The 15925-nt window shown below is 35.8% G+C and overlaps 2 protein-coding genes across 2 annotated transcripts; both read left to right on the top strand.

Moving 5' to 3' along the window:
• The first annotated feature begins 1873 nt into the window (after nucleotides 1-1873).
• LOC111782007 (multicystatin-like) lies at nucleotides 1874-3893 on the top strand. The gene is made up of 2 exons (XM_087120239.1): nucleotides 1874-2146; nucleotides 3627-3893. The coding sequence occupies exons 1-2, from the start codon at nucleotides 1874-1876 to the stop codon at nucleotides 3891-3893; spliced, it is 540 nt and encodes a 179-aa protein (XP_086976365.1).
• Nucleotides 3894-14665: 10772 nt separating this feature from the next.
• LOC147786707 (uncharacterized) lies at nucleotides 14666-15142 on the top strand. The gene has a single exon (XM_087120238.1). It carries the CDS (start codon nucleotides 14666-14668, stop codon nucleotides 15140-15142), a length of 477 nt encoding a protein of 158 aa, XP_086976364.1.
• Nucleotides 15143-15925: the final 783 nt, after the last annotated feature.

Below are 15925 nucleotides of genomic sequence, written 5' to 3'. Positions count from 1 at the left end.
TATTAAACCTAACGGGACGTTACAGGTATCTTTCAATTTATTACTCTTTTCATATCGTTGTAATCGTCCGAAGTATCTTTCAATTTATTACTCTTTTCATATCATTGTAATTTATTTGATTATAAATAAATAACTTTCACACCATTTAGGTGGGGTGGATTAAGTAAACATTCTTAGTGTCCATAGATGGTTTTCATCCCATATATTGTGAGTACAAAATTTTTTAACTTTTTTAATTGGAGGTAAAGAATATCAATGCTACTTTTAAAATTTTGTAAGTATTTATTGCAAAAATATTTTTGAACTTCTAAAAAAAAAAACCAACAAAATAAAACAAAAGTTGTCTCACATCTATTGGTGTGAGAAAGTGAAGACTTGAACTCTATTGGTATGTTCTTAGCTCACTAAGTTACAATAGTTGCTCCTTGTATCTCTTAATTGGACGGTTTCATGCTAATTGGAGAATACATTTTCTAATGGCTCCGAGTTAACTTCTCAGCTGATTTAGTTTGAGTCTTATACGCTCAAACTTTTTAAATTATTTAGAGGCATTTAAGGTTAAAGTTAATTTTCATAGTAGAATTTTAAATTATGATTGTTGCTCTACTCTTGACATAGTTGGATGAATTGAATGATGTATGAACCACACGTTCTCCTGTGACCCCTCCATATACCGTATTTTATCATATGAAATATGTTATGTTATACTCCCTGATGATGTATTATGACTTATATTAAGTTATGATATGACGTGCACACCATGTTAGCAAGAATGTTTTCGAGATTGTGAATTGTTGATATGCCAAGGATGTATTCGTGAAAATGTTTATGAAAGAACAAATGTATGATTTGCATGTTATATGATTTGAAGCTGCGAAGATCTCATGCATTTTTGTATGTCATATGTATCGAAATACTTCTCCATTATAATTAGCATGAACGCATAACTTACGTCACGGCCCAAAGAGTTTAAGCATTAAAAAATATTTTAAAGTATTTTGCAATGCCCATATTATTAAAAAAAAAAACTAATAAAAATCAAGAAAGTCGTCGGTCACCATAGGTACCGCCAACATTTGTGTGCGTTGGCATGAGGGAGAGAAGAAAGCACTTAATGTAAGATTGATCAAGGAGATTGAGTTCCGACTCCACGGGTAAGTTTTTCTTGTAACTTTTAAAATCTTCCTCAACTTTAAATGAATTTTGTCGATTCTCGTTTTAACGAAACCTATAAGTTTGTAGAAGAAATTTTGAGCAATCAAGGCCTAAGACGCAAGGTTCAAATGAAGGAAGGAAGGAACGAACACGCGTAGCTTGTCGATGCGAGATACAACCTATCCAATTTAGATTGGTTGGACTAGTCGTCGTTCTTTTTTAAATTTTCGAGTGAAACAGATTTTTAACCAAGTTGTAATTATAAATAAATCGTGAAGGATTGAGCTACAATCGAAATTTAGAATTGAAAACAATATCGTTATCACATGATTCGTTTGATATATAATATTCAACAAAGAATAATCATCTTAAAGTTGTTTAGATAGGAGAGAATTAAAGGTCAAATGAGCAAATCTAAACATCATCAAATTATTTAATTTTGTTATTAATTTAAGTGGAATGATATAAGATACGAATATTAAAGTGTTGAACAACATAATTCACGTGTTTTCTTAATGAATATGATAATCAAAACACACTTTTTTCAAAGGATATCTATGGATCACATTCTTTATGTAGATATGATCGTTTTTTTTTTAATCTACGATTATATCCATTAACGATAGAGGGAAACACCTTCCTCTCTATAAATATCAAACTCTTGTTTGAAAGTGAGCATACAATTTCAAAGCTTGTCGACAATCTATTCTAAGTGACGATGAGTTCCGTTCCTGGAGGTCCAGTGCCGGTTGATCCAAATGACCCACACGTGCGAGATATTGGAGAATGGGCAGTGAAGGAATACAACAACAAAATTGGGGATTCACTAAAGTTTCTTGAAGTGGTAAGTGGGTCGAAGCAAATAGTGTCTGGAGTGTTGTACAAGCTTGTGTTGTTGGTTGATGTTGGTGCAAATTATCCTCGAAAATATGAGGCTAAGGTGTTGGAGCAACTATGGGTGGTGCCTCCTCGGAAGCTCGAGTCTTTCCACGTTCTTCTCCAGGAGTAAGATGTCTATGTTACAATCTCCTTCATGTATCAAAATCCATATCTATAATGGAACAATAAAATAAAACCTCTTATCAATCCTTACTTTATATTTTTGTTTTTCTTATCCTCGTATTCTATTTCAATCTCTATCCATTAAATTGTCATTTATTTTAATCGAATTCAATCTAAATAAGTTCATAATTCAAAACCCGAATGTCATTGGTCTAATGAGGTTGATTAGGTTTTTTCGAGTGGTCGAGTTTATTGAACACTAGTAATACAAATACAAATGCCACAAATTTATAATATACTAGTAATATTTTATAATTTTATTTAGCTCCAGTCAACCCGAAGGTTTTGCTCACGAGCCCGAAACTGAACCGATTTAGTTCGGGTTTAGAAAAATGAACACAACCCTACCCGAAATGCTAATCCAACCCAATCCAACCCAACCCTTATATTTCGAGTGGGTTGGTCTGGGTTGTCGGGTTGAATGTACACCCCTATCGGCTAATTTAGGGAATGATCATGAGTTTATAATCAAAGAATACGCTATATGTTAGCTTTTTGGTCTTTACTCTCATTTTAATTAATTTCAATCAATTAATTCATTGATATTTTGATGATAACAAACATACTTTTAATTATTAAATGCAACTAACCTCCTAAATAAATTTGGCTGTCTGGTTGATCATGAGACAGTTCTTGATTTGAAGCGGGCGGTCACGGTGAAGCAAAGTTTTTTAAAACGCGTCTGCTAGGAAAGGTTTTCATACCCTTGTAAGGGAGGCGTCGTTCTCCTCCCAACCGATGTGGGATCTCACAATCCACCCCCTTCGGAATCTAGTGTCCTCGCTGACACTCGTTCCCTCTCCAATCGATGTGGGATCTCACAATTCACCCCTCTTCGAGGCTCGGTGTCCTCGCTAGCACACCACCCAGAGAACAATATTTGCTAACGTGGGCTTGAGCGGTTAAGGATTGAGTTACAAACGAAATTTAGAATTGCAAACAAGATAATTACCCTATGATACTTTTGATATCAATTTTTAAGAAAATCAATACCATGTTCAATAAAGAATAATCATCTTTAAGTTGTTTAGATAATAGAGAATTAAAAGTCAAATCAGCAACATGACAACATAATCTAAACATCATCAAGTTGTTTAATCTTGTTATTGATAAAAGTAAAATGATATAAGATACGAATATCGAAGCATTGAACAACATAATTCACGTGTTTTTTCTCTCTCTTAATGAATATGATAATTAAAGCACACCTTTCTTGAAGGATATCTACGGATCACATTCTTTATGTAGATAGGAATGTTTTTCTTCATCTACAATTATATCCACCAACTATGGAGGGAAACACCTTCCTCTCTATAAATATCAAACTCATGTTTGGAAGGGAGCAAACAATTTCAAAGCTTGTCGACTATCTGTTCTAAGTGACAACGAGTTCCTCTTTTGGAGGTCAGGTGCCGGTTGATCCAAATGACCCACATGTGCGAGATATTGGAAAATGGGCAGTGAACGAACACAACATACAAAGTGAGGATTCACTAAAGTTTCTTGAAGTGGTAAGTGGGTCGAAGCAAATAGTGTCTGGAGAGATGTACGAGCTTGTGTTGTTAGTTGATGTTGGTGGAAATCGTCAAGGAAAATATGAGGCTAAGGTGTGGGAGCAACCATGGGTGGTGCCTCCTCGGAAGCTCGAGTCTTTCCACGTTCTTCTCCAGGAGTGAGATGTTTATGTTACGATCTCCTTCGTGTATCAAAATCCATATCTATAATGGAACAATAAAATAAAACCTCTTATCAATCCTTATTTATATATTTTTGTTTTTCTTATCCTCGCATTCTATTTCAATCTCAATTCGGGGGGAAACGTCCATTAAATTTTCATTTATTTTAATCTAATTCAATCTAAATAAGTTCATAATTCAAAACTGGAATGACATTGGTCTAATGAAGTGGATTAGGTTTTTTTCGAGTCGTCGTGTTTATTGAACATTAGTAATACAAATACAAATCCCACGAATATGAAAGTACAAATAAACATATTCGCCTGTTTCTGATTAAGTTCACTGCAAAAACTTTGCCAACTTTACGCACAATTAGTCTTCATGATCCGTAAACGGCGTGAGTATTGCTCCGTCCATCTTTAGAATTAAAAAACTTCTTAATTGATAGTTCTAATGATTTAGTTTCTTCTCCAACGAGCAACAGGTTTAGGACTTCAAGAATCGTGGAATTTAAATCTAAAATTTTCGTATAAAAATTCTTTATTATTAATTCCCGACCAAAACTATTAAAACTTATTTTTTATTTTTTTATATTTTACTTCAAAAACACCTTTAAGGTTTTTAAAAAAATGTAAAAATATATTGACCATGGGTACTACATTTCAAAACTAAACTTTTTAAAGTAACATTTAAAGGTTTGTAGATAATTTAGGAAGTGGTGATTGATGATTTTCATCCATATATTGAAGTATGAAATTTTTTTTTAACTTTTTCTTTACCGAGGTAAAAGATATCAATGCTACGTTTAAAAGTTGGTGAGTATTTATTTAAACATATTATAAAGGCAAAAATAAGGGTATTAATTGCCCAACATTAAAAAGGAAGAAAACAAAATAAAATAAAATTAAATAGAAGTTGCCTCATTTTTATGTTAATTGAATGGTTTAGTATCAATTGGAGAATACATTTTCTAATGTCTCCCAGTCAACTTCTCGGCTGATTCAGTTTGAGTCTGTTACGCTCAGACCTTTTCAATTCTTCAGAGACATTTACGGTTAAAGTCAATTTTCATAATAGAATTTTAAATTAGGGTTGTTGCTCCACTCTCGATATGGTTGGATGAATTGAATGATGTATGAACTACACGTGCTCTGTGACCCCTCCATATACTTATCACATGAATTATAATATGTCATACTACGTGATGGTGTATTATGACATATATTGTGAATTGTTTTCGATATGACATGGACACCATGATAGCAAAATTGTTTTCGATATTGTGAATTGTGGATATGTCAAGGATGTATTCCTGAAAATGTTTATGAAAGAACAAATGTACGATTTGCATGTTACATGATCTGAAGCTACTGAGACCTCACGCATTTTTATGTGTCATATGCATCGAAATACTTCTCCATTAATTTTCGTATGTCATATGCATCGACTCCATTATAATTAGTATGGATGCATAACTTAAGATAAAGGCTCAGAGAGTTTAAGCATTAAAAAATATTTTAAAGTATTTTGTAATGCCCATATTATTAAAAAAAAAAAAATACTAACAAAAATCAAGAAAGTCATCGGCCACTATAGGTACCGCCAACAATTGTGTGCGTTGGCACGAGGGAGAGAAGAAAACACGTAATGTAAGATTGATCAAAGAGATTGAATTTCGACTCCACGGGTAATTTTTTCTTGTAACTTTTAAAATCTTCCTCGACTCTTAATGAATTTTGTCGATTCTCGTTTTAATGAAATCTATAAGTTTGTAGAAGAAATTTTAAGCAATCAAGGCCTAAGACGCAAGGTTCAAATGAAGGAATGAACGAACGCGTGTAGCTTGTTGACTGGAATCTGTCCGCCTATTGCTGACCATCGTGGCACATCATTTCTGGGAGGTCCACCACATGGACGTGAAATCTGCATTGCTCAATGGAGAGCTGAAGGACACCGTCTATGTTCGACAACCACCGGGCTTCCTGGACAACGACAACCTTGACAAGGTATTGCGCCTGCACAAGGCACTCTATGGGCTTCGGCAAGCACCACGAGCCTGGAACGCAAAGCTCGATAGTGCCCTACTGTCACTGAAGTTCAAGCGCTGTGCCTCTAAGCATGGCATGTACAACCACGGGCACAGCGAGCAGCGACTGATCGTGGGAGTGTACGTCGATGACCTCATAATCACTAGAGGCAACATGGAAGTCCTTAGAAGATTCAAGAAGGAGATGTCAAAGAACTTCAAGATGAGCGATCTCGGCGTTCTCAGCTACTACCTCGGCATCAAAGTGCAACAGAGTACTACTAGCATCACCATCTGTCAAGGTGCGTACGCAAAGAAGCTGTTGGACAGAACTGGGCTAGCGGACAGTAACCCTACAAGGACGTCAATAGAAGCCCGACTCCAACTAAGGAAAGTCGGCACTACAACAACAGTCGACTCCACCAATTACCGCAACATTGTTGGGAGCCTGCGGTATCTGGTAAACATACGCCCTGACCTTACCTATTCTGTTGGATACTTGAGTAGATTTATGGAAGCACCTAGGGAGGAGCATCTTGTGGCTGTCAAGTGCATCCTGCGCTATGTGGCCGAAACCAGAGGCTGGGGTGTGAGATACTGCGCAGGGAGAGAAAAGGAGAAGCTTGAGTTGGTCGGCTACAGTGATAGTGACATGGCCGGTGACGTTGATGATCGTAAGAGCACCAGCGGGATGATTTACTTCCTCTCAGGTGGCGCGATCTGCGGCAATCAACTAAGCAAAATGTAGTTGCTTTATCTTCTTGCGACGCAGAGTACATTACGCTTCGACGGCAGCAACACAGGGGGTCTGGATTGCACGACTGATGGAAGAACTCATCAGAAAAGAAAGCGACCCACCAATGCTTTACAGGGACAACAAAACTACGATCTCCCTGATAAAAAGTCGAGTTTTGCATGACTGGAGCAAGCACGTAGAGATCAGGTTCCATTACATTCGGGAGTGTGCAGATCGAGGACTTATCAAGATTGGCTTCATCCGAACAGAGGAACAGCTTGGAGACATCTTCACCAAGTCTCTGGCGCGGGTAAAGTTTGAGGAACTTTGTTCAAAGATCGGAGTTCAAATAATAAGGTAGATACCACGGGTTTTAGGAGGAGATTGTTAGATAAAAAGTCTAATGTTTCCTTCTTTTACAAGTTTTACTCGGAATATTTTCTTTTGACCATTTGACAAACACGTCTAATGGATTACCATTTTCTTCCAACAAATTTCCTTGGCCGTTTTTAGACGATTTCCTCTCGATTGTCAAAAGTCAACATGGCCGCTGAGCGACGATCCCTCTTCATGCGTTAGGCATATTCTCGTTGAAGCCAAAGCAGCATCGCCGCTAAGCGACAATCCCTCTACAGTTTTAGATGGGCAAAAAAGTGTTTCTCTACGCCTACTCCGAACCAGGTTGTTGACATTTTTACGAAAAATGTTTCTCGACCACTCATTGAATTTTTCAGATCCAAGCTTCACGTTCGTTAAAAACCGACGCTCAGCTTGCAAGGGGTGTTAAGGATATTTAGTACTAAATTATAGTTTACCATATATATGGTATTTGATATTGTATTACAAGTCAAATATGTTCTCACCATAGGTATGTTTCCATTTATTACTCTTTTCATATCTTTGTAATTTATTTTATTATAAATAGATAACTTTTACACCATGTAAGTGTGGTGGATTAAGTAAACATTCTCAGCGTCATAGACGGATTTTATCTATATATTGACTGTCCTTTCTTTTATAGAGGTAAAGGATATTAATGCTACTTTTAAAATTTTGTGAGTATTTATTGCAAAAATATTTTTGAACCTCTTTAAAAAAAAATCGAAGGGTATTAAACAAAATCAAATAAAAGTTATCTCACATCTGGTGTGAGAGAGTGAAGACTGGTTATTAGTCAGTAAGTTACAACAATTCCTTATCTCATCTTAACAATTACGTTCCAATTGGAGAATATATTTTCTAACAGCTCCGAGTCAACTTCTCTGATTTAGTTTGGGTTTGAGTAGTTCAGACTTTTTCAATTGTTTAGAGACATTTAAGGTTAAAGTCAATTTTCATAGTAGAATTTTGAATTTGGATTGTTGCTCTACTTTTGACATGGTTGGATGAATTAAATGATGTATGAACAACACGTGCTTTGTGACCCCTCCATGAAAATGTACAATTAAAATGAAAATGAAAATGAAAATGAAAATGAAAATGTTTATGAAAGAACAAATGTACAATTTGCATGTTATATGATTTGAAGCTACGGAGACCTCATACATTTTTGTGTGTCATATGCATCGAAATACTTCTCCATTATAATTAGTATGAACGCATAACTTACGTCACCGGCCCAAAGAGTTTAAGCACTAACAAAATATTTTAATGTATTTTGTAATGCCCATATTATTAAAAAAAGTAATACTAATAAAAATAAAGAAAGATGTCGGCCACCATAGTTACCCCCGACAATTGTGTGCGTTGGCATGATGGTGAGAAGAAAGCACGAAATGTAAGATTGATCAAGGAGATTGAGTTCCTACTCCACCAGTAATTTTTTCTTGTAACTCTTAAAATCTTCCTCAACCAATTTCTTCCTCGACTCTAAATGAATTTGGTGGAATCTCGTTTTAATGAAATCTATAAGTTTGTAGAAGAAAATTTGAGCAATCAAGCCGTAAGACGCAAGGTTCAAATGAAGGAACGAACGAACGCTCGTAGCTTGTCAACGCGTGATACAACCATTCCAATTTAGTTTGATTGGAATAGTCATCGAATATCAAAGTGTGATCCAAATGACCCACACGTGCGAGATATTGGAGAATGGGCAGTGAACGAACACAACAAAAAGAGTGGGGATTCACTAAAGTTTCTTGAAGTGGTAAGTGGGTCGAAGCAAATAGTGTCTGGAGTGTTGTACAAGTGTAACGACCCAGATCCACCGTGAGCAGATATTGTCCTCTTTGGGCTTTTCCTTTCGGGCTTCCCCTCAAGGCTTTAAAACGCGTCTGCTAGGGGAAGGTTTCCACACCCTTATAAATGGTGGTTTGTTCTCCTCCCAACCAATGTGGGACATCACAATCCACCCCCCTTCGGGGCCCAGCGTCCTCGCTGGCACTCTTTCCTTCCTCCAATTAATGTGGGACCGCCCCCAAATCCACCCCCCCTTTAGGGCCAGCGTTCTTACTGGCACACCGCCTCGTGTCTACCCCCCCCCCCCCCTTCGGGGAACAGCGAGAAGGCTGACACATCGTCCAGTGTCTGACTCTAATACCATTTGTAATGACCCAGATCCACCGCTAGCAGATATTGTCCTCTTTAGGCTTTTCCTTTCAGGCTTCTCCTCAAGGATTTAAAACGCGTCTGCTAGGGAAAGGTTTCCACACCCTTATAAACGGTGGTTTGTTCTCCTCCCCAACCAAGGTGGGACATCACAACAAACTTGTGTTGTTGGTTGATGTTGGTGCAAATCATCATCGAAAATATGAGGCTAAGGTGTTGGAGCAACCATGGGAGGAGCCTCCTCGGAAGGAGTCTTTCCACGTTCTTCTTAAAGAGTGAGATGTCTATGTTACAACCTACTTCGTGTATTAGAATCCATATCTATAATGGACAATAAAATAAAACTTTTTATCAATCCTTATATATTTTTGTTTTTCTTATCCTCCCATTCTATTTCAATCTCTATTCGGGTGAAAACGACCATTAAATTTTCATTTATTTTAATCTAATTCAATCTAAATAAGTTCATAATTCAAAACCCGAATGATATTGGTCTAATGAGGTTGATTAAATTTTTTTCGAGTCATCGAGTTTATTGAACACTAGTAATACAAATACAAATGCCAAAGTACAAATAAACATATTCATCTGTTTCTTGAGAAACTTCTTAATAGACCGTTCTAATTGTACACCCGTACTTAGGAGCAACAAGTTTAAAACTCCAAGAGTCTTGAATTTAATTCTAAATTTTTTTATTAAAAATACTTTTATTTTTTAAAACAAACTCCAAAATCATACTTTCTCATTTTTTTTGGTTTCTTTAAAAATTTAAAAATGTATTTACTTTTCCTACTACATTTCAAAACTACTCATAATGTAACATTTAAAAGTTGGTAGATAATTTATTACATATCAATAGACACAATACTAAATTTTTTAACTTTTTTTTACGGAGGTAAAATGCTACTTTTAAAATTTTGTGAGTATTTATTTAAATATAGTACAAAGAGATAAAACAAACCAAACAAAATAAAATAAAAGTTGTCTCACATCTATATTGTTGTGAGAAAGTGAAGACTTGAACTCTATTCGAATGTCATTAGCTTACTAAGTTACAACAATTGGTACTTATATATCTTAATTGGACGGTTCAGTGCTAATTGACTTCGAGTCAACTTCTCGGCTGATTCAGTTTGGGTCTGATATGCTCAGACTTTTTCAATTGTATAGAGACATTTAAGGTTAAAGTTAGTTTTCATAGAAGAATTTTAAATTAGGATTGCTGCTCTACTCTTGACATGGTTGGATATAAATTGAATGATGTATGAACCACACGTGCTCTGTGACCCCTCCATGTACCGTATTTTATCACATGAATTATGTTATGTCATACTCCATGATGGCGTATTATGACTTATATTAAGCTATGATATGACATGCACACCATGTTAGCAAAATTGTTTTCGAGATTGTGAATTGTTGATATGCCAAGGATGTATTCGTGAAAATGTTTATGAAAGAACAAATGTACGATTTGCATGTTATATAATTTGAAGCTACAGAGACCTCACGCATTTTTGTGTGTCATATGCATCGAAGTACTTCTCCATTATAATTAGTATGAACACATAACTTACGTCACCGGCCAAAAGAATTTAAGCATTAAAAAAATATTTTAAAGTATTTTGTAATTCCCATATTACTAAAAAAAATAATACTAGTAAAAATCAAGAAAGTCGTCAACCACTATAGGTACCGCCGGCAATTATGTGCGTTGGCATGAGGGAGAGAAGAAAGCACTTAGTGTAAGATTGATCATTCCGACTCCATGGGTAAGTTTTTCTTGTAACTTTTAAAATCTTCCTCGACTCTAAATGAATTTTGTCGATTCTCGTTTTAACGAAATCTATATGTTTGTAGAAGAAATTTTGAACAATCTAAGGCCTAAGACGCAAGGTTCAAATGAAGGAACGAACGAACGGATGCTCGTAGCTTGTCAGTGAGAGATACAACCATTCCAATTTAGTTTGGTTGGACTAGTCATCCATTTTTTAAAATTCTGAAGTGAAACATATTTTTAACCAAGTTGTGATTATAAACAAAGGGGAAGGATTGAGTTACAAACCAAATTTAGAATTGAAAACAATATCATATTAAAAATAATAATAATAATAATCTTTAAGTTGTTTAGATAAGAGAGAATTAAAGGTCAAATCAGCAACACCACACATAATCTAAACATCATCAAATTGTTTAATTTTGTTTTAATTTAAGTGGAATGATATAAGATACGAATATTAAAGTGTTGAACAACATAATTCACGTGTTTTCTTAATGAATATGATAATCAAAACACACTTTTTTCAAAGGATATCTACGGATCACATTCTTTATGTAGATAGGATCGTTTTTTTTTAATCTACGATTATATCCATTAACGATAGAGGGAAACACCTTCCTCTCTATCAATATCAAAATCTTGTTTAAAAGTGAGCATACAATTTCAAAGCTTGTCGACTATCTGTTCTAAGTGACGATGAGTTTCGTTCCTGGAGGTCCAGTGTCGGTTGATCCAAATGACCCACACGTGCGAGATATTGGAGAATGGGCAGTGAATGAACACAACAAACAAAGTGGGGATTCACTAAAGTTTCTTGAAGTGGTAAGTGGGTCGAAGCAAGTAGTGTCTGGAGAGATGTACAAGCTTGTGTTGTTGGTTGATGTTGGTGCAAATCATCATCGAAAACATGGGGCAAAGGTGTTGGAGAAACCATGGGAGGAGCCTCCTCGGACGCTCGTGTTTTTCCAGGTTCCTCTCTAGGAGTGAGATGTCTATGTTACAATCTCCTTCGTGTATCAAAATCCATATCTATAATGGACAATAAAATAAAACTTCTTATCCATCCTTATATATTTTTGTTTTTCTTATCCTCTCATTCTATTTAATCTTTATTCTCGTAAAAACTTCCATTAAATTTTTATTTATTTTAATCTAATCCAATCTAAATAAGTGAATAATTTAAAACTCAAATGATATTGGTTTGATGAGGTTGATTAGGTATTTTCGTGTCCTCGAGTTTATTGAACACTAGTAATACAAATACAAATGTCACGAATATGAACGTATAAATAAACATATCCGCCAATTTCTGAGCAAGTTCACTACAAATACTTTGCCAACTTTCCACATAGTTAGTCTTCATGATCAGTAAGGGGTGTGAGAGTATCACCCGGTCCATCTTTCGAATTAAGAAACTTCTTAATTGATACGTCTAATGATTTAGTTTCTTCTCCGACCAGTACTTAGGTGGGACACGTATAGGACTCCAAGAACCCTGGAATTTAATTCTAAAATTTTGGTTTAAAAATACTCTTATTATTAATTTGGGATTAAAACTATTAAAACTTTGGTTCAATTCTATTTTATAGTTAATATTCTTAAACAATTTTTAAAAAGACTCCAAAAACATACTTTCTAACTTTCTTTTTTTTTTTTCTAACTTCAAAAACACATTTCAGGTTTTTTAAAAAATTTAAAAATATATTTACTTTTGGTACTACATTTCAAAACCTTCAAAGTAACGTTTAAAGGATGAAAAGGTAATCTACTCTTAATAATGTTCGATTAATCCACCACACCTAAATGGTGTGAAAGTTATCTTATTTATAATCAAATAAATTATAAAGATATGAAAAGAGTAATAAGTGGAAATAACAACAAAGGGAAAGATAACTATGGTAAGAAGATATTTGTCTTATAATAAAATATCAAATATGATATGTATGGTAAACTATAATTTATTACTAAATATTCTTAACACCCCATCGCAAGCTAAGCGTCGGATTTAAACGAACATGAAGCTTGAATCTGAAAAATTCAAAGAGGTTGAGAAACATTTTTCGTGAAGATGTCAACAACCTGGTTCAGAGGAGGCATAGAGAAACACTTTTTTGGCCATCGAAAACTGCAGAGGGATTGTCCCTCAGCGGCTATGCTGCCTTGACTTCGGCGAGAATATGTCTAACTCATGAAGAGGGATCGTCGCTTACCGACAATGCTACCTTGGCTCTGGTGAGAATATGTCAACCCAAAAAGTAGAAGGGGAAACTTAGAGCAAGGGATAAAAACAATGTTAAAGCCGGAAGAGTCGCCACAGTTGGCAAAGGAGTCAATTTTGGCTAGAAGGGCGGCGGCGACTTGGTTGGCGAAGATGCCAGTGCAGCGCCCATATTCGAAAGGTAAATCTCTGCAGAAGGTTGATAGGTTTAGGTTAGGATTTATGTGAAGGATGAAAGGAAGATTGGGAAGAAAATGAAAGAGACTATATTGGTTGAGGCAAAATCGATTGTGTTGAAAAATGTGAGGTTGTATGTACAAAGTATGGCGAAGGATGATTTGGAGGTCAAAAGGGTGGAGCCGAAGAGTAATCAATCGGCTCTGCATGTGGCAGCCATGACGACTGCCCCTGCGGCTTCAAAGCACGCAGTGGTGGTGGAGAAGAACAGTAGAAGATTTCAAAAGCCATTGAGGATCTGGGTTGCTAAACCAAAATGGCTCTATACCATGAGAATGTTTGACTAATCCACCACAACTAAATGGTGTGAAAGTTATTTTATTTATAATCAAATAAATTACAAGGATATGGAAAGAGTAATAAGTAGAAATAACAATAAATGAAAAGATAACTACGGTAAAAAGGCAAATATCTTGCCTTATAATAAAATATAAAATATGATATATATGGTAAAGCTATAATTTATTACTAAATATCTTTAACAACTTTCAAAATGTTTAAGGTAGAGGTCGTGGAAGTTGCGGAAATGGTCGAAGTAGTCAAGGTAACAGTTATGAAGAAAATTATGAGAAGAGACTATCGAGCCAAGCAAATTGGCGTGGAAGAGGACACAGTCGAGGAAGAGGTCGCCGATTAAACATTCAGTGCTATAAATGTCAAAACTATGAAGTCTCATCAGAAAAGGACAAGCTCAGTTTGTCGCTCGAGGACAAGGAGAGAAAATTGAAGAAACCACGATTGAGCTCGAGAAAACGAAAACGGCGCAGATGGAATCATCAAATATAGCATTTAAGTTTATGGGGGAGTTTTGTTGGAAATGGGAAAAGGTAGTTTTAATTTTTGGTAAGTTCAGTGGTTTTTTTTGAAATTGAGTGTCAAAAGAAAAGAACAAAAATAAAAAAGAAAGGCCAATAACTCTGGTAGGAACAGTGGCAACTGCTTCCGTGAGAGAGCGGGTCAGAAAATGTCTCATCTAACACACAATAGAAAGTCTCTCTACTCTCGACATCTCCTTCATAGTTATATTATGGGTCAAATACCACTACCACCATTAACGAAGACAAGCTACGAGAAGTGGAGCATCCAAATGAAAGCTCTTCTCGGTTCTCAAGACGCATGGGAGGTGGTCGAAGAAGGTTTCGAAAAACCAAAGGATACCACGGGTTATACGGTGGTGCAAAACAAAGCGCTAAAAGAATTGTGATCAAAGGATAAGGCAGCATTATACATGCTGTTTCGGGCTGTTGACGAGTCGGGCTTTGAGAAGATTGCCCGGGCAACTATTTCAAAAGAAGCGTGGGACACTTTAGAAAACGTGTTCAAAGGAACCGACCGAGTCAAGCAAGTGCGTCTCCAAACTCTGTGTGGCGAGTTGGAGAGCATGAAGATGAAGGAGTCAGAAAATGTATCTGACCACATTACGCGCGTACAGACCATGGCAAATCAACTAAATCGAAACGGAGAAATGCTACCCGAGACGCGAGTTGTGGAGAAGATTTTGAGGTCGTTAACCGACAACTTCGAGAATGTTGTATGTGCGATAGAAGAGTCAAAGGACCTAGCGAAGTTCACAGTCGATGAGCTCGCTGGTTCTCATAAGGCACACGAGCAACGTAAGAAAAAGAAGGAGGAGACACTCGATCAAGCGCTTCAGATTAAGGCATCAGTAAAGGATGAAAAGGTACTCTACTCTCAAAATGTTTAAGGTAGAGGTCATGGAAGTCGCGGAAATGGTCGAGGTGGTCAAGGTAACAGTTATGAATAAAATTATGAGAAGCGATTGTCAAGACAAGCAAATTGGTGTGGAAGAGGATGTAGTCGAGCGATTGTCAAGACAAGCAAATTGGCGTGGAAGAGGATGTAGTCGAGCGATTGTCAAGACAAGCAAATTGGCGTGGAAGAGGATGTAGTCGAGGAAGATGCGACCGATCAAACATTCAGTGCTATAAATGTCAAAAATATGAAGTCTCATCAGAAAAGAACAAGCTGAGTTTGCCGCTCGAGAACAAGAAAAGGAAATTGAAGAAACCACGACTGAGCTCGAGAAAACCAAAACGGCGCATGTGGAATCATTGAACATAGTATTTAAGTTTATGGGGGAGTTTTTGTTGGAATAAGAGTTTTTGTTGGAATAAACTTAAATGGGAAAGGTAGTTTTAATTTTTGATTTTTTGAAATTGAGTAGTTGAAAAAAAGCCAAAGAAAATATGAAAGACTAATAACTATTTCAAGAATAGTGAGAACTGTATGAGAAATTGTGGTTTAGAAAATGATGGCATATGTAAATGTATAAATTAGTTTGTCTCTCCCTCTCGACCTCTAGTTTCATGAGTGTTATTTTAACAAATTAATATTAGAGCGAGTTTTTTTTGTTGAGATATAATATTTAGAGTATATATTATTTATGGAATATATCTTAGATATTATATTTTAATATTTTTTATTTTTTTATTTACAATATATTTTATTTTATTCTCAATATTTTAAT

Source organism: Cucurbita pepo, chromosome 19 (genome assembly GCF_057944985.1).
Source record: "Cucurbita pepo subsp. pepo isolate OVF chromosome 19, ASM5794498v1, whole genome shotgun sequence".
In the NCBI taxonomy this organism is placed as follows: Eukaryota; Viridiplantae; Streptophyta; class Magnoliopsida; order Cucurbitales; family Cucurbitaceae; genus Cucurbita; species Cucurbita pepo.
The sequence above is the reverse complement of the archived record's forward strand: the minus strand, read 5'-3'. Positions and strand labels throughout refer to the sequence as shown.